Source organism: Triplophysa rosa, linkage group LG15 (genome assembly GCF_024868665.1).
Source record: "Triplophysa rosa linkage group LG15, Trosa_1v2, whole genome shotgun sequence".
NCBI lineage: Eukaryota > Metazoa > Chordata > Actinopteri > Cypriniformes > Nemacheilidae > Triplophysa > Triplophysa rosa.
The window spans coordinates 18,094,583-18,113,201 of record NC_079904.1 but is presented as its reverse complement, the minus strand read 5'-3'; the positions used below and the strand labels follow the sequence as shown (position 1 = coordinate 18,113,201).

Genomic DNA, 18,619 nt, shown 5'->3' with positions numbered 1-18,619 from the left:
CTATTTTACAAGGAACATTTTCTTCTTCAGCAGAGTACAAATGCTCTGGTGGGCCTCTGTATCATCAGACTCTGCCACTTGAAGGGGCGTTTTATTCACATTATTAGTTGCCTGTAAGTTTGCTCGCTCTCCATGTGTCCAGTTCACCAGTCTCTGCACTGTTCCCACATGTCCGGCGCGGCAAGCACAGTGCAGCGGCATGTCTTTATTGTTATCCAGAGTGTTGATCTTAGCACCATTCTCCAGCAGTAGCTCTACCAGCAGGTCATGTCCATGTTCTGCAGCTAAATGTAGAGAAGTCCTCCTCCACACGTTCTTATCATCCACATTCTTTCTCTTACTAGTTGCAAGAAGAACTGCTGCTGTTTTATGCTTCCCTGTTCCAGCAGCATAATGCAAAGGCGAACAGCCATCCATGTCCTTAGCTCCAACTTTAGCTTTACCAGACAGCAGTACAGAAACCGCCTTAGTGTGACCCTCCATTGCAGCCAGGTGTAGTGGTGTCTTTTTCTCTTTCTCGGGGGCGTTGGGATTACCTCCTGCATTGAGTAGCAGCTGTATGACGCCCACCTCGCCCTGTGTTGCCGCCCAGTGCAGGGCTGTTCTTCCCTGTTTGTCTTTAACGTGAATGTCCGCCTTGCGCTCCAGAAGCTGTGCGACAGCTTCCCTGTGACCATTCTTGCTTGCAAGGTGCAGGGCAGTGAGTCCTTCCTGGGTGATAGAGTTAATTTCAGCCCCCATACGCAACAAAAGCCCCATAAAAGCTGGCTGGTTATGTATTGCACTTAAATGTAGAGGTGTCTGATCTTTAGGGCCATTGATGTTGGGGTCTATGCCCTTATCCAACAGTATCTGGAGTGGAACAGATAAATTTAGATTTAGTTTCGTCAAATATAACTTAAAATGTACTTTAAATTGAGCCACAGGAAACAGTCAATCTTATAATCTTATTTTACCTCATTCTTGGGTATTGACCTGTTTTAAGATCCCCTTAGTTGATCATTTTATCCTTTTACTTATCTTTGATCATCCAAATGAGATATTTAAATTAGAACAGTCAAATCGATTAATCATGATTAAGAAATCTTAAATACGTATATATTTAAGAAATATGTGTAATATATATTTATATTTATACATCATATAAATTATAATTCAATTTAAAATTAAATGTGTTAAATATACATGTATACATACACATATATTATATAAACACAAACATTTATTTTGCAATCTTTAAATCACGATTAATTGATATGACAGCACTAATTTAAATGCTTTTTCTTTATGCTGTAAAGAAAATGCTTGCTTTATATACACACATTCATAAATATGAAAATCAGTCCCCATCTACACTAAATAACACCAGCTCGGACTACCTGATCCACTCCATCAACTGTGTGATGTGATAAATAAAAGCTCTTTACCTGTGCCACTTGCATACTGCCACTCTGGATGGCCAGGTGAAGACCGGAGATCTGGTTTGGAAGTCTCTCATCCAGTCTGGCCTTTCTTGTAACCAGCACTTTGAAAGCCTCTGTGTTTCCCAGCTCTGTGGCCAGCAGCATAGGTGTGTATCCAAGCTCATTACAACAATTAATATCCGCACCGTGATCAATGAGTGCAGCCACAACCTCATCCAAATTCATCTGCACCGCTTTGAAAAGAGCAGAGTTTATTTCATTCAGGGACATAGACTTCTCCACGTACTGGAAAAACAAAGACAACAAAGACTTTCTGTTCAGCTTAAACGCAGCATCCACAATCACAGATTCCACCTGAGCTCCAGCCTTCAACAGAACTGCAGCGGTTTTCTCATTTCCATGGTGTACAGCGTGATAGAGAGCAGTTTTTCTGTGTCCATCTCTGGTATCTACTAAAGCACCATTTCGCAGAAGAACCTCTGCTAGGGTTGCATCATCCTGGATGGCAGCCATGTGTAAAACTGTCGTCTGATTCTTAAAAAAATTCTGCTCCTCTAGCACCAGAGCTTTGACAGTACTCTCATGTCCATTTTGGGCAGCTAGATGCAAGGGAGTCTTTGATGCTTGGTCTTTAGCATGAATATCAGCCCCAGCTTTTGCAAGGGCGAGAGCAACACCAGTGTGACCCCTCTCTGACGCTCTGTGCAAGGCAGTACGGCCCTCTTTGTCTTTAAAATTCAATTCAGCCCCCTGTCTTAACAAAAAGTATATGATGGCCTCCTTACCATGTTCAGCAGCGAGGTGCAGAAGGGTATCAGCAGACCAGTGAGCCCTGTTGATATCCATACCTTTGATAAGATCCTGCAGGAGATACAGATCACCGTTGGAAACAGCTTTGAAGATGGCATCCTGATCACTTTCAGGTTTAGGGATTTCTTTTGGTTTTTCAAAAGAAGAAGCCTCGTTTCTTACAGTCTTCGGTTGACTTCTCTCGGGGGGAGGTTCCCTGTTTGATTTTGAGTGTTTGACATGACTTTGTTTATCTTTTTCTATCAGATATCCGATTAGCTGCCTACGTGCATCTTTAATGCCCTCATTAACCCCACCGACGTATGTCCTCATGTGCTGATACAGGACAGGTTCCACTCGTTTTAGACAAGGATAGAAGAAGATGCGGCAGGCGCGCTCCCCTCTTGAGATTAAGATGTTTAACATTCTGTTGTTCTTCTCTTCTTGTGCTGTAATGCTGGACATCATTGCTCGGCTGTCGGGTTGAAGGACTCCATTTGCGATGAGAAGGTCCAGTAAATCTTCTGTATTGGAAATTCCACTGACCAGCTCATTTTTCTTTGTCCGAATCACTTCAATCGCATAGGGATTGGTAAAGCTGATTGATCCCATGTCAACCTCTGTATGTCTGTCTATAGCCTGGTTCTGGAAGAAAAGATGAAATGTGTGAAAAGACCTCCTGCATTCTCTTTGTCCTTTATCACTATAAACAAATAGTTTCTTAGCAACAAGATTTAAAGTTAACAATAGTAAAAATCAACATTACCATTTAGAAACCTTTGGAATGCATTTAAGACATAGACTGTAAGACCATTCATTATGTGTAATATGTGTATTGCACATTTATAGCATGTTTTGATGATACATTTTAACAGTTTTATTGATGTGCACTGGCACATTTTTTATGTTTGGAGTACCTGCCTTAATCTGCTACATGGCTACTGTAACCATGACAGGGATTATTTTTTCATCTAGCAAGAAACTGTGCTCATAATGACCATATTGTAATGTACAACATATGTTATACTGTAAATGTTAAATTGATCACTTATGCAAACAAGATAAAATTTTGTTTATTCCATAGCCAAAAAGATAATTATTATTTTAAAAGTACATTTGCTCTTAATTAAATATTATATATATATATATATATATATGTCAGGAATGTGGCAGGGAAGAACCCAGATGCAGGCAGTGGTTAAGGGGTTAACAAACAGGACTTTAATTAATGAATAAAAACACGGTAACAAAATAAGAATTCAAAACGAAACACTTCCCACGAGGGGACAAAAAATAAACTAAATACAAACAATGACACAACGTCTTGCAAGGCAAACGCATGGCACGATGAACAAGCAAGGTAACAATGCAAAACGAACGAGCACAGGACAATAGACACGAGGGCATTTTATAGGGGAACTAACAAGGGAGATAACAATGGGCAGGTGTGGGTAATGAGACACAGGCGGGAAGCTAAACGAGGTAACGAGAGGGGCGGGGCGGGGCCAAAGACGTGACCGGAGAGAACGCATATTATGTCGTGACCGACAATAATATGTTTCTCTCCACACAAAACACGAGGTTCTGTCATGGTCCTGCCATTAGACCAAGAAACATATGACATGAAGAGGCAGAACCATGACAATATATACTGTATATATATATATATATATATATATATATATATTGATATATAAAATAAAATCAAAAAGGTGACGTTTCTTCTCACAGTAAGTTAACATAAATCGTGTAGGCTAATAAAATAAAAACTCTTTCACTTTAGGTTACTAATAACGATTGGATAATGTCGTTATTAGGTTAATAATCAACTCCCTTTTCTCAAAATTAAAAGCGCACTGAAGATCAGACAGACTTATGGAAATTGGTCTGAGGAGTTCCTCTTCCCGTAACACACGCCCACTAGTTCGAATGACGTAGATCTTCCGACTGCTATCTTGCCTAATATGGATAGGTAGGTGCCGGTGTTCCGGTATGATGTCATCTTTTGCCAAGTTTGGGCAGTGGACTCAGAGGATCCGACAGATAAATATGTGTTGGTGACCTGAATATAATATGATATGGGACTTTTATTTGGCTTTTTGTGTATAAAGACACTCGTTTAAAAATCACAGGCTTGTAATTTTTTTAACTAGCCTAATTTTTTTTCATTTAAAACTATTGGTTGACCTGATATATATTTAGTGCATTTAAAATCATATGTACGTATATTTTGTTTATTGTTTAAAGGTTATACTTATGAACTATGTTCAGGCCTACTGAGTGTTTGGCTATTTTCATAAATACAAACGTTGGAGTATTTTTACTTTAATTAAACAATTACATATTATTCGTCCATGGGCGCTATTTCACGCATAGTGAACACTTTGAAAGCCCGCAAGTGTCCTGTTCTCACTCCAAACAACTGACAAAAAAAGAGACCACAAAAACCGAGTACTGTCGAGTACTTCTCACTTTTAAAGGGGCGATGGCGCCCTCTTCTGGTACAAATAGATATTTGCGTTATAGAGCTAATAATTATTCTTTATTAAAATGTCCCATAATTAAGCTGTAGGCAGTCAAACAACTTAACACCTTCTCCTAGCTGGAACGATAATGAGCGCATGATGCACTATGTACGAACTTTATTTTGACCACTTTACTGTTGAATTGCGTGGCAATTTGATTGTTTTATTACTGTGCTTTTAAGGCAAAGGAATAGTTAGTAACTACTAGTTACCGTATTGTTAACAAGGTGGCAATATAAGTTGTACTTATAAACTCTAGATATCTGTAAGAAGCTTGAGGATTTGTGTTTTTAATAACGAGAATGTATAATGTTCTGTTGTGAGAATGTTGTGATCCATTATAAAAAAATGCTTTAGTTGTTTTTTACTTAAGCTTGAATATTCAAGAATGTCCAAAGACTATGTGTGGACTTTACTTTGCAAAACAGGTATCTCCCAAAACATGCCAGCACATGTTTGTCATGAACACACCGGCACACACTCTTCGGTGAAGACAACAACGACATTGTTTTCATTTGACATACTTTATTACATTCATAAATATTGATAGTTTCTGATGTTCTCAGAAAACAAACATAAAAAATGATATTGTACTTTACTTACAAATGGTAAACCTAAGTACTCCTGCATGGTTGATCTTATTTACAAATAACAATGAGTGAAACCTCATTAATGGACTTAAAAAAAAAAGGCAACAGCTGAAGTTTGACTAACTCAAAGAAAAAGTCAATTTCATTCAGTTTAAGCACAAAACGTGCAATGTAACTCAGAAGTCTGGCAGCTTTATCAAATGTTTAGAGGACAGACTTCCCGCTTGGTGCGCCAGACATTTATATCCTTATTATTGTATTATACTCATGTCCCCTCTATTCTTCCATAATACTGAGTGCTCCGTTAAGCATAGGTCCATGCACCATCTGGTCAAATTGAACAATGTTAAGTCTCTTTTCTCATCAGAAAGTAAAAGATGTAACAGAGTGAGTCTCATGCCCTCTGTCTCTATTAGACCGAGTTTGTGAAGTTTTGTACTCCCCAAAAGTCCAGTCAGAACATCCTTTTACGCACCAAAGCGCAAGGCGCTCGGCCGGACAGTCCCGGTCCCAGTGGGCCAATGGCAGCAGTCATGCTTGCTTGAAGCCCAAGAAGTTTGTCCTTTGCTTCTATTTAAGTTAAACTCGAAAGTATTTTCGTTCTTCTCAGAACGTCTGCAGCTGCTGTGTCAACATAAGTTGGCAGCCGCTGTTGACGTGGTTCATGACTTTCTGCTTGAGCTGTGCCACTTGTTCGCGCAGCATGTTGGCGGTAGATGCCAGCTCCGAGTTCTGCGACTTCAGGTTCTTGACTTTGTCCTCCAGCCGGGAGATCCTCTCAAGTTTCCTCTTCCGGCATTTGGAAGCGGCGATCCGGTTCCTCATGCGCTTTCTCTCGGCTTTAATCCGCTCCTGGCTCTCCATGTTGATGGGAGAGAGAGGAGGGGTCTCTCCGGGCATCTCCGGCACCGTCTGGGGTTCCTCTTTCAGCGCCTGAAGTCTCGGGTGCTGGACGGGCAGTTGCGTGCTCATCGTGTGCTGTTGCGGTGCTGTCGTGTAGCTCACAGCGGGGTTGGCGGTGCTGAAACTCGGTGTCGCCGAGGGCGCACTGGTGTTAGCAGGGTTAAAAGTGTTCAGGTCCGCATACACAGGGGGATCCGAGCGCATGGCTGCGCTGTAAACCGCACCACTTGCCATAGACGAGGCGGGCGCCATGGTGTTGTTGATGGTCGTCTGGGGAGCGGAGGTGACGCTGGGCATGTGTTGGTGATGCAGCTCGGCCAGTGCCCTCACGAACCCTTCCGCGAAACCCTCCTGCTCATCCGTCACATTCTTAGGACAGAGAAACTGAGTCGGAGTCGGCGTTGTGGTTATCATGCCGTTACTGGACTGGATAATAAGCCTTTCCAACTCCGGAGAAGCCAGCTTGAGCAGTCCCACATCGGGCGAGGTCAGGATGTCGCTGGCTTTGGCTCTCAGGTGGGGCTTCAGGTTGCCGGCTGGGTCGGTCAGATTCAGCGTCATGCTGTGTTTCAGTGCCTTGTGGTTGTATCCAAAAGTAGCGCTGTCATGCTGGGAGAAAGCGCTGTTTAGAGTGTCATCGTAGAAAGTAGTTTCCATCTTGGTAGACATAGAAGAGAAAACGAAACTTTTAGTTCAAAAGTCTTTCGGAATTTCAAGCGATAACTCACTCTCCGCTTATCTTTATGTTGCGCTTTCACTTCGGAAGAAGTCTAGCAAGTACCGCGGGGGTTTGAGACAAAAGCAAGCAAATTCACAGAGTTTAGAGTTCGTTCGTAAACTCCCCGTCCCGTAAGAAACTTACTGCGTGAAGTTAACGCCAGTGTCCAAAACTCGCCTCGGCGAACATAAAAAGCTCCTTCACCACTGTTGTCGTTCTGTTTAAAGATGTCAATTGTTAAACAGCGCTGAGCCGAAAATTTGTGTTTTGTATTTCAACCCAGCTTTAAGCCTAGATGTTTCACTGTGGCGCGATCTGTATACTCTGAGACTCTCCAGCGTGGAGGCAAACCTTATCTGCTACCACTGCCCCACTAAAAATAGCAATGATGTCATGCATACAGTCTCTTATTGGCTGGAGGCGATTTACTGGGCGTTCCACAGTTTTCAGATAAGGCGCGTTGCCTAGACGACCACCCAGAAGATTCTTCTTCTCGCGGTGGCTGATGGGATGAGGTAATGCTGTAAAACGAAGAAGCGGTGCATTGTGGGATTACGTATGTTTTTGAATATCTGGTTACCCGCTTAGCAGTTTGAGACCGTGGAAGTGGCGGGATACAAAGAAGCAATGTGTTTATATGGTAATATTTACATTTAGTAAAAGTAATAACGCACCAGTTTTGACGACATTTAGAAGAAACGCGTATCGTATGATTAAAAGCTGGGCAAAATTAAAGTTTCACAAGACGCAACCTAGTCTATCCTTAATAAAGAACGAACTGTTAGACTCTCAAAACATAATTTCATGGAGAATGAAATTGTTGTTATTTGGATATGAAAGAAGAAAAACATTAGAAAACATCTTATGGCGCGAAAAACGAGGCAATACTGTGTTTTATGAGCAAAGTGCATTTGCTCCAGTGATTTTTCTTTTAGCCAATGGTTTTGAAAGAGGGCGTATCATTTGTGGAGTGACAGCATGCCACAAGGTCCATCGGCCGTCTCCGTGACAGTCCCTAGAGATCCTCTCAAAAGTGCTTGTTGTCAGGTAAAGCGTCACTGTTAACTCAAAGCCGCAAACTAATTAAATTGTTTGATTTTACCCTTTTATTGTATGATAAGATGAATACTAAATACTGTGAAAAAACACTGTTTGCCATCATGTGACGTTTATATACAGAACAGGCAACATGGTTTTTAGTGGCTATCGTGATTTATTGACGGTCTCTGGCACATTGCATTTTATTGCGACAGCTCGAGAGCTAGAGCACGACGTAAACGTGACATTGAGCGCAACTGAATAGGCTACAAAATCTGGACTTAAATAGGCGCTATATATAAAAGCGAACTGCTAACTTTACCAACATGACACCCACCCGTTAATTTTGTATTTTCTTTGTGATAACCCAAAATAAAAACGAAACCAATGCTTTAGAACCTACTTTAAAAAGTTATTTGTTTTGTTTTTAGCTTTAAATTTTGTCTTATTAACTATTGAAAATGAAACTTTTATGAACATACTGCATTTATAACACAGTAGAATAAAATGTCAATGAATGTCATTCAAAATAATCGTCATGAATATCATATAATCACAAATATAACATTAACAACATGTTAAGTACATTTACATTTAAATTGAGTAATTTAGAGTAATATGTAAAGTATAATATTTACTGTCAGCTTTTTTAGGAATTTTACGTGTTTTTTGTCTCTTATTATTTAGTTCTCCACAAAGGTCAGAGGAGGGTTTTTATTGTAAAAGGTCACAACCATATTGCAGTATTGTGTATCCTCTTTCTGATCACCACAGATGTCAGCATCACTGATAAAGACAGCAGGGGATGTCCAAAGTTTTAACACAGAGGAATCATCTTAGTTTTTGTACTTGACAGAAACTTGTTTAAGCACCACAGCCCAGACCAAATGGAAAAAAATGTCAGCTTGACCGAGAAACCGGTTTCTCACAGTCTCTTCCCATTTTTAGCTCCTTTTATTCTCATGTCACCTCTAACTGGTACAGATTGTTTCGTTTTATGTTGCGAAATTGAGGTGTACATTTACATTTAAGTCTCACATGTGCAGTGTCATGTGGCCTAGACTATACTGTTGGCCCTTTAATTGACAGTTTACCATTATTGCCTGCTGTAATATAAACTGTACTTTACAGTTCTGTTAACTACAGCCTAGGGCAGATATATCTATTTAGAGTGTATTAGAGGATCCTAAATTAACATTTTGTTCTATTTTTATATACAATTATATGCATATAAGCAGGTCTTGATGTTTGTTTCATCACCAGTAGAATACCTTAATGTCTGAGCCACCCAAGTAGAGACTGCACCATGGACAATATACCCACTGCTTCACTTTTACCCTTACACACATGGAAAAAGCAATTATTTAAACATCAGTGTATATACTATAATCTTTAATATGGCTGTCAGGCTAATATCAGATAACCATGGGCTGTTCAGGGTGTGTTTTCTTTGATATGTGGCCTGTCGTTAGTCACAGTAAGTTACCGCCTCGCCACCCAGTCGTCTCAGCAGTGGTCCATCCGTCTGTGAGGAGGGTCTTGTGTAAATATCACCCGGTTTACAGCCTCAGAGACGTTGTCGGGGCAATTGCCATCAGCCACATGCTGAAACAGTGAAAACTGAACATGGTGCTAAATCCATACAAACATATGTACTCACTCAGCTGTAATTTGCTGTGTTGTTAATCAAGTTAAAGATTTTATTTTCGTTAAAGGGTGTGTTTGTTTTGCAATCTAAATACACCCACGTTTTCCATTACTTGTGGTAAAATAGGAAAATTTTGTTCTACCAAAACTGGTCCGTCCACATTCATAAAAGTTGTAGCTCCATTCTTTGTCAGTGAATATCGGTGAATAAATAAATGTTTATTGAATTCTTCGAAAGAATCGACACAGCTTACTATCTAGGATTTACTTAATAATAAACAGCAATAAAAATAAAAGAGGTATATACTGGCTTCACTTTAATGTAGACACATTAAACTAGTGCAAAGGGTTATACATTTTATGACTTTTTATAAATATTAGCAGCAGAGTTGCTGTGTGTATGTGAGTTTGTAAAAAATTAGATTTAAGATGAGCAGAGTTTAAGAGAATGAGAGTGAGGAACAGCTGTCTGGTCATCTCCCTTGCCCTTCTGCACCCAACCCTCTTTTAATGCCAGTCTGTCTAATCCCTCATAAAAACCCATTGTGGTCCCAGGTTTGTCACTTTGTGTCTGTAATTAGTGTTCTGTAGTTCATTGCCCTCGAGCCCATGGTCAGAAATCACCAGGGTCCTAATGGAGGGACGGTCAAAGGTTGCAGAGTAATCCTGTCATATCCGAGACTATTGTCAGGGCTCCACAGCCATGGTAACAGCCGTCTCCTGCCTCAGAGTCAGAGTAAATCAGAATGCTGGCGCTAGCTGGACATAGTAAAAGAGTACAGAGGACAGGCAGCCCTGTGAGGGTCATTAGGGGATTTTGTGGAAGAGAATATGGGACTTTTATGGACTATGGATCAGTGGTTCAATAATCACCTTTGGGCCTGATTTTTGTAAAACTTGCGTTATTATTGCTTAAAATTAAATGTAGTTGTTTGTTCTAAACCGCTTGTGCTACATACATGAAAGATTGGCTTATATGTTTCTAAGAAATTAATCTTATGATTTTTGCTTGGCAGACAACAAAATGAGTGAAAATCATTTTTTTAAATAAATGCTTTTATATTTTTTATATGATTTATATTTTTGATATAAACTAATATAAAACATTCAAGCATTGGGACACAAGCTGAGATGGTTTGTACATGTTTGTTCATAATTCTGTATTTGAACTGGTTCTGAAATATTAATATACCACCTCTAATTTGAACTTAAAGTGGATAAAAGATTGATAAAGCAAGTTTGTGAAGGCATGTGGCTTGTCATTCATATCCATTTACTTAGAAAACAAACTAGAGCAGATGAAGAGGTAAATAAAGCTTAAAGCTTAACAAAGCAAGTACTTGATAACACAACCTTGCACGCACAGATGAACCCTCATGGCAAAAAGTTACAAAATATTTTATTTAATGCTTCCGTTCAGTTTGAGGTTAGCACAGCTAGTACAAAAATTCTAATTTACTGTTTTGCAGGCGGACATATGGTGGACAGTGGTTGGAAATCCTGGGACTGGTGAGTTTGGGGTATTTATTGTATGTCTTCATCAGAGTCTGAGAAAATACTTGTCCAGACCCACAGCTTAACTCTGCTAGTCATTCAGTGCCCACCACATAGTTGGCAGCAGTATGAGACACTATAGCTGAGCTAATGTGGGAATATGATAACATCTCCTTCTGCCATGTGCAGAAGGGGGGGAACGCGGTTTGGTTGTTATTTTGTGATGTCCAGGTTTTTGTGGTGTCTCTAAAGGGGTTGTCTGAGTTTATTTGTCTTTATTTACACAGTGCATAGTCCAAATTTCAGTGCAAAAAGATTTATGCAATTAAGTTAATAGGATATTTCATCATTTAGTCATTCAGACTTAAAGTTGATCAGTTATTTAAGAATGAAAGTGAATTGAGACGAGGTGCTGTCAAGCTCAAAATGTGACAAAAGATCACCATAAAAATGGCATAACATTAGTCCATATATTCCATTATATTCCAGGTTTGAAATAGGTTGTGGATTGTGGGAGGAGCAAACTAAAACATGAACACAGTTATTATTTTGCTAAAATAGTATTTTGTCTTTCACAGAAGAAATCAAATCATGCAGGTTAGGGATGATGAATAAATGAAAACATTTTTAGGTGTGCTATTCCTTTAATGCGCACGGTTTCACATCAGAAGCACACATCATGTGTTTTTATTCGAATGTCTTTCTGCTCAGCGGCCCAGCTGAATAAAACCAACACAAGTGGGGGGTGTGACCCGTACCATTGTGTTTGTGCAGAATATTGACTCCTACATTGATAGGAGGTAGGACTCTCTTCCTCTCTCCCCATTCCAGTCTGCCACCTACGCTATTCTGTGTTCTTCTTCCCATCATCCGAGACTGATAAGTCAGTATGTTGTGTTTGTCTTTTTGTATCAATTTCGTTATCTCTCTCTTTCACACATGCACACTCTTATATACAATATCTGTACGTCTATATCCCTTACTACAACTACAGCACAGGAAATCGGTTGCCTTGAAAACCGTTTTAGTTGAGCTCTATTGTGTTGGTCCGTTCTTTCCAGAAAAACCCAGTGCCCACGTGAGAGGAGTGAACTTCCTGAGCGCTCTCCATCACAAAGCGGAGACGCACTACCAACCCCCATCCCTTTTTTACACAATAACACATACACTTGCCTCAAACTTTTATCGGCACCCTTTCAAACGCAAGCTTTGGTGCGCAAAGGCAACTCGTATGAACACATTAGTGTGGTTAACGCCTGCGAAATGTCACATTTTATGCAAAAACAAGATGTTTAACTGGAAAATGACTCTCTTAAGTCAAATAAAAGTTCTGGGCTCATGGCTTTACTCTAAGGGAGATTGCCGCTAGTGTGTAGGTTGAGAGGTTGAAACCTTATGAAGCATGGCTCAGTTTCTTTTGCTTGGCCGGGTGTCAAAATGATTACCAATAACACAAAGGCTTTCCCCTCCAAGAACTGCTGTTGTTTCAGCTGTTGACGGAGAAAAAATAGGCAGGTTCCTCTATGGGTTGTTTTCTCAGCCAGCTGTGTCCTTGTGGATTTTTTTTTCTTCATAGCCTTTATCAGCATCTCAAAAATAATAACAGGAAGGCAGTTTTGAAAATATTTTACCAATTTTTGATTCCAAGATTTATTTGTTGTTCTAGTTCACTCATTTGAATTCTGAAATCGTTGGTTACAGGTTGTGTTATTGCGCTGTGCTCTGTTGAGGTCTTGGCTGGTTCCTCCTCTTAAGAAAGGGTTGACATAATTAAAAGCACCGATATGGAGAGACAGGACAGCTGTTTCTCAACATGTTGCACACAGAGCTCTATTCAGTATGTGAGGACATGCCAACCCAGCTCTCTGTCACGTCTCTATCAACAAGTGACTGTGGACAACGGGCAACACAACTATGCTATTAGGTTTACAGGTTTACACTTTTGTTAAAACGTTGGTAAAGTTCATTGGCCAATCAAAGCGTGAACAATATTATAAATATTACGCCCAAGATATTATGTGTAAGTATACAGTATGAACACAATTGTTGCACTTTAAAATGTAATGGAATGCAGTTTAAAACATAATTTTTACACAAGATTTCACAATGCATATGGATACATTTACTTAGATTGTGTCAGCTTTTTCCATTGGTTTGCATAAATGTTTTTTTTTAGGTTTTGTAATGAGCTGATTTTGATAGTGCAGTGTTTTTCTCTACATCTAAACACCCAACATTATATTGTCAACCTTATTGTCAAAAAAGAAAATCCCCCTAGCAAATAACAAATATTCTCTTGTCAAATCCATCATTGACTTTGTGACTGATGGAGTAATTTGTTTCCACTGTTATTTTACCTCTCCTAGAAAGTTTATTCAGAGCTATGTATCACCAGAAGTAACCCTCCATTACCAACCCAAAGAGAGACACACAACCAAACACTGACAGCTCCACACGTTAATTAAGATTGAAAAGGTGAGACCCGCACTGACACGGGCAAAGGGGTTCAATTGAATATAAATGAATTAAGCATACCCAAGGCTAAAATTAGCACCTCAATTTACCCTCATTCAACCTGTCAAGTACAGCCATTGTTTATGTTAGGCGACAAATGTTCCCTGTCGCACAAAGTGACATGTGCGACCACCGCCCAGTTAAAACAAACCTTCGGCTGACCGTAGCCATGACCTTGAACTGATTATAATGTCACGGGCTAATGGTAAAAAACATGGCACATTGGTTATGCCAAACCTGCCTTATTAACATAAACAACACAGAGGCCATTATAATAGTCTAACCATTCGATTTCTTATATGAACTGGGACGACAACTAATGGTCCTCATTAACTAAAATGAATGTATGACAGAAAGTCGTTTCCATGCAAAACTTGGAATTTATCAATATGGTACTACGATCACTCGCATCAAGACTCACTTGCTTTTGAGTTAAAGTGAAGGTGTATGTTCTTCCTGTTTAATATGATATCTGAAAAGCAATAGCGAGAAGTAGAAAGGCAACTTTTGTTTTTGTTTAAATCAACAAATGAAAAAAATTGATTTTGGCGCAAAATTTCCCTAAATGAAAAAAAGTACTGTAATATATTTCAACACATAGTAAACTGTAGTAGGCCTAAATGGACATATAATGTAGAATATTGTATAGTGATCACTACACTTCAATGTATACTGGAGTATTCTGTAGTATTAACTATAGTGAATTGATAAAATGTAGTAACTTCAATAGTTATTGATCATATTAATAATATTCTATATTAATATAATAAAAACAATAGAAATATATAATATATTATAATATAGATAATACATACAATATAATATATTCATGTAGTCTATTATATTAATAAATAGTAAATAAATTAATTAATATTTTTCGTACTACACTTTATTAGTTAATACTATAAAGCATACTACAGTTTTTTTCATGTGAACATTACATTAATAAATCAATCCAAACTGCATTTTTTTACGACTGCAAAATACCACAAGATAGTTTGAACTTGCAAGGTCAAAATTCTCCATGCAGAGGTTCCGCTTGTTGGTCAGGTTACTTTTCCTAAAGTCATAAACTCTAGAGGCAAGGGTCCTAAATCGTAAATTTGCAGGGGTGTGATATTTAAATGACAATTTTCCGCCACCATATTTATCAATATCATTCATATGATGGGACTGGTAGCATACATGAACCGCATAAACGTTGTTGTAAGATGATCTCACTCAATTCTACTTAGATTAATAAATAAGGCCAATGTGCCTACAGTGGATCTCTTTCAATAAATGTGCATATTCATGTATTTTGCCATAAAACCCTGTGCACTTACAAGTTCTCACATTTTCAATAAAATTTAGTGTAGAATCAACTCGTAGACAAGTGTGTGACCTTTTGAATGTAAAAGGTGTTTCAACTAGTTTTGGGACTACAGGAGAGATTTTTTCTTGTGCCCTTAAATAGAGATGGTTTGGGCATGTGTTAAAATACAAATTACTCTTTGAGGACACACAATCTCTCATTTATAACAAAGAAAAATCTGAAAATCAACGCGAATAAGAACATATGTGGAGTCGTATCTGCAGTGAGTCTTTAGTAAATTCAGGTATGCTTATGCACATTTATTAACAAACAAAACTTTCTGATGAATCCAAAACTAAATTAGGTTTTTAAGGTATCACATTGATGGCTGTGTTTGTTTTATTTCAATGTTTTGTGATTCCTTGAAGCATAATTTACAAGAAACCCCTGCCGTCGCCTGACCCTTTTAAAACAGACCAATTATTGTGCATTAATGGTGGTGCCATTTTTAGTGAGATGTAAAACAGTATCACTGCATCTAAAGGTCAGCATTACCTCAGTGGATTGCTCCTTATTGCGTTTAGTGCTTCATCTGGGCTTGAGTTATTTTATCCCGACTGTTGATCATCTTTTTTTAAGTAATAAAATGAAATTCAAGTGGGCCACGAGTACATTTCTTTTCATAGTTTATAGACTCCTCTGCACTGGTTAAATTACGATCTGACATACGAAGTGTCTTAAACATGAACATACGTTCTCTATCATATTTTAGATCTCTGAAATGGATTCTTAAGACTTCGACGTACAATTTTCAATGTCAGTAGGATATTGTAAAACCCAGATTTAAACGTCAGCCCAGCCTTTTATCTCTGATTAATGAGGAAACATAAAAGGTTGAAATATTAAGACAAATAATTTGGTCATTGGCGTGTGCGAATTTGAGGGGATGTGCACGCTACACCTTGTCAGTTTTATGTCTCTTTATAGCTGCAGACAGTGCAGTTACATTATCAATATCAGTCTGACAGCAGAACTTTTCATCCATCAGCACGTGCCCTCCTCCAGCGGGTCGAAAAAAACATTTGTGCGAAAAGTCGTTCATCTCTGTTTGATGACACCTTGGGAGTTATCTCAGCAGGCTTTTTTAATTAATAAAGCCATAAAACAGACTGTGATTTTCTGAAGTCTCCCATGAGGAGAGAAGGGGGTGAGCCGGAGAGCCCTTTCTCAGTTTATTAGCACTGTCAATTAATTGTCGTTAAAACATCTTGATGAATCGAGCCAAATTATGAATTTCATATTGATTGTGTTTCAGTTCGATGGCATTCATTGCGCTGTAACTTAAGCTTAGAAATGCTTCATGACATAAGAATCTCAAGGATATGAGGAGGGGCAATTACACATCTGGGTAATAGACCAGTCACTGTTACACCAGTCAAAAGCCAACCAGTTACTGTCAAAATAGTGGAAATATCTGGCTGCATTAGAGGACTAATCTTTGGATCTCTTTTACCACATAGACTTAAGTATACATGCTCCACAGAGTGGGTAATGTCAGCTCCAAGTGTACATGTCTATGTTCTGGAAAGCCTGTTATATGTCTCGCTAATTTTCTTCATGTGTCCACGAGTAATTACATGAAATCCACCACACCCTCATGTTCGCAGCGCGTTCGACTTCAACAGGTATATTTCAAATGTATGCACACACACAACAGGTTCTTTTGGCCACAATGTAGAGCTTTATGAGGCTGCCAAATGCTCAGATCCAAATTTGACAACCTCTATGACTGGCCCCTTTCCAGTTTGTCTGCTTACAGGTGAAGGTTTTTTAACCTGACCTCCACCTCCTCTCATACAGAGGCCCACTGGACTGGAAAAGTCCAGCTGAGATCCAGACACTCATTTGAGGCTAAACCTGACATCTGACAGACGGGCGTCCCACCTCCTGCCTGTGTGTAATTCAGAGGGTCTGTTTGATTTTTTTTAACTGCCAGCCTGTGTCAGACAGAGGTGTCTGTGTGGATGGGTGTTTAGTGGAGTGGAATGATCGATAGTTATTACGCAGTGGCGAATTGCTGAACTCAGATGGGCTGTGCTGTTTGCACAGGTGCCCAACAATGTGTCGCTCTGCACCAAACCTGTTCCACACCGTTTAACCCTGTATGGTGGCAGGCACCTTTTAAAGACCTTAAAGTGAAAATCTCTCTTGCTCTTTTTCACACTCTCTCATTCTGCTCACACACTTTGTGTGTTTCTTACTTTTTGTGGTTTTTGCTCTAACGTTTACCTACTTTAAAACATGAGGGGTGAGTGCATGACCTTAGGAAAGCTAGTGTTTCGGTTATGTTTCTCTGTGGTACGAGAATGATGAGGAACTTTGCATCCTTGGGTCAACGGGCAGTCAAGATGAAGAAACAGACAGACACTTGATATGGAAAAGACTTTCAGGACTCCTTTAGGTAGTTTATGATGTAGTGTGGAATTTCCAGAAACCAACGAACTAAAAATAGGGTAGTTCTGTATTAGAGTTTTCACACTCAATCACCTGAGTTGCTAAAAATGGAAAGTGTTATTTACTTGTTTAAAAACTTGTTTTTCTTGCATTGATTTTCCTACCAGAACTTCACATGCAAAGAACACATTTGTTCATTTTTGTTGCAGATGTGCTGGAGGAAATGCACAGAATACGAGCTGGAATAAATTAATGTCAGCTGCTAGCCAGATTGGAGTCCACATAAACTGTGCTCTCAAAGACAAGTGAGTGATTAAAAAAACACAGTCCTTTTTGCTTTTAGACCATCACAGACCTTGATCAAAACCTGTATATGTCTCTTTCATCTGTGGAACATGTAAGGGATAATCCACAGCTAACTGTGCAATAAATTATTTTAATGCACGACGTGGAGGCCAAGAACCACCCAACGCGAAGTGCATTAAAATCCTTTAATGCACGGCTAGCCGTTGATTATCCCTCTTATACCATGGTCATTTGCCAAGTTAAAGTTGTTATTGATGTTTACAGTATAATTTATGATCAGACAAGTGAAAATGTTAATGCACACCTTTCAGCCAATCAGAATCGAGTATTCAAACATTCAGACTATAGTATAAAAATGATCAAATATTTTTTGTGTGTTCAGCAGAATAAAGTCAAACAGGTTTGGAAGGACATGAGGGTGAGTAAATGATGAAAGAATTTTCATTTTTAGGTGAACTGTTTTTTCACGCCAAAATTAAACTGATAATCCTGATCAAGTTGACTACCTTTACTCAACTCAACTCAACTTTATTTATATAGCGCTTTTACAATTTTCATTGTTACAAAGCAGCTGTACATGAGACATATTGACTATAAGCAAAATAATTAAAGTTGTACCTGCAAAAACAAGAAAAGGTTGAAAACACAGAAGACAGACATACCCACATACAAAACACTCCACACACACAATATGCACACGTACTAACACACATAGACATAGAGACACACACACACACACGGATGCGCACGCACACACACACAACACACACACACACACGTACGTACACAGACAAGTACGCACACACACACACGCTCAGTGAGAGCACACATTTAGGATAAAGGAGAGAGAAGCACAGGTCAAATATAACAGATAATAAATTCCTATATGCAATATTAATTAAGTAAAACTTTAAAATTCTAAA

At 39.0% G+C, this 18,619-nt stretch overlaps 2 protein-coding genes across 2 annotated transcripts; both read right to left on the bottom strand.

Annotated features, from left to right (window-relative positions):
* On the bottom strand, positions 1 to 2,825 carry caiap (CARD- and ANK-containing Inflammasome Adaptor Protein). Its single transcript, XM_057352784.1, has 2 exons — positions 1,428 to 2,825; positions 1 to 852 (listed from the first exon to the last, which is right to left on the bottom strand). Exons 1-2 carry the CDS (start codon positions 2,823 to 2,825, stop codon positions 1 to 3), a joined length of 2,250 nt encoding a protein of 749 aa, XP_057208767.1.
* A 2,492-nt stretch (positions 2,826 to 5,317) lies between these two features.
* On the bottom strand, positions 5,318 to 7,269 carry jun (Jun proto-oncogene, AP-1 transcription factor subunit). The gene is made up of 2 exons (XM_057352787.1): positions 7,094 to 7,269; positions 5,318 to 6,888 (listed from the first exon to the last, which is right to left on the bottom strand). Exon 2 carries the CDS (start codon positions 6,886 to 6,888, stop codon positions 5,935 to 5,937), a length of 954 nt encoding a protein of 317 aa, XP_057208770.1. The 5' UTR covers positions 7,094 to 7,269; the 3' UTR covers positions 5,318 to 5,934.
* Between the last annotated feature and the right edge of the window lie 11,350 nt (positions 7,270 to 18,619).

What these genes read in the sequence shown, in the direction of transcription:
- caiap (XM_057352784.1), bottom strand. Translation starts at nt 2,825, where the DNA reads ATGGGATCAATCAGCTTTACCAATCCCTATGCGATTGAAGTGATTCGG. An exon ending in GCAGTATGCAAGTGGCACAG is followed by an intron (nt 853 to 1,427) that starts GTAAAGAGCTTT and finishes GTTCCACTCCAG; the next exon opens with ATACTGTTGGATAAGGGCAT.
- jun (XM_057352787.1), bottom strand. Translation starts at nt 6,888, where the DNA reads ATGGAAACTACTTTCTACGATGACACTCTAAACAGCGCTTTCTCCCAG.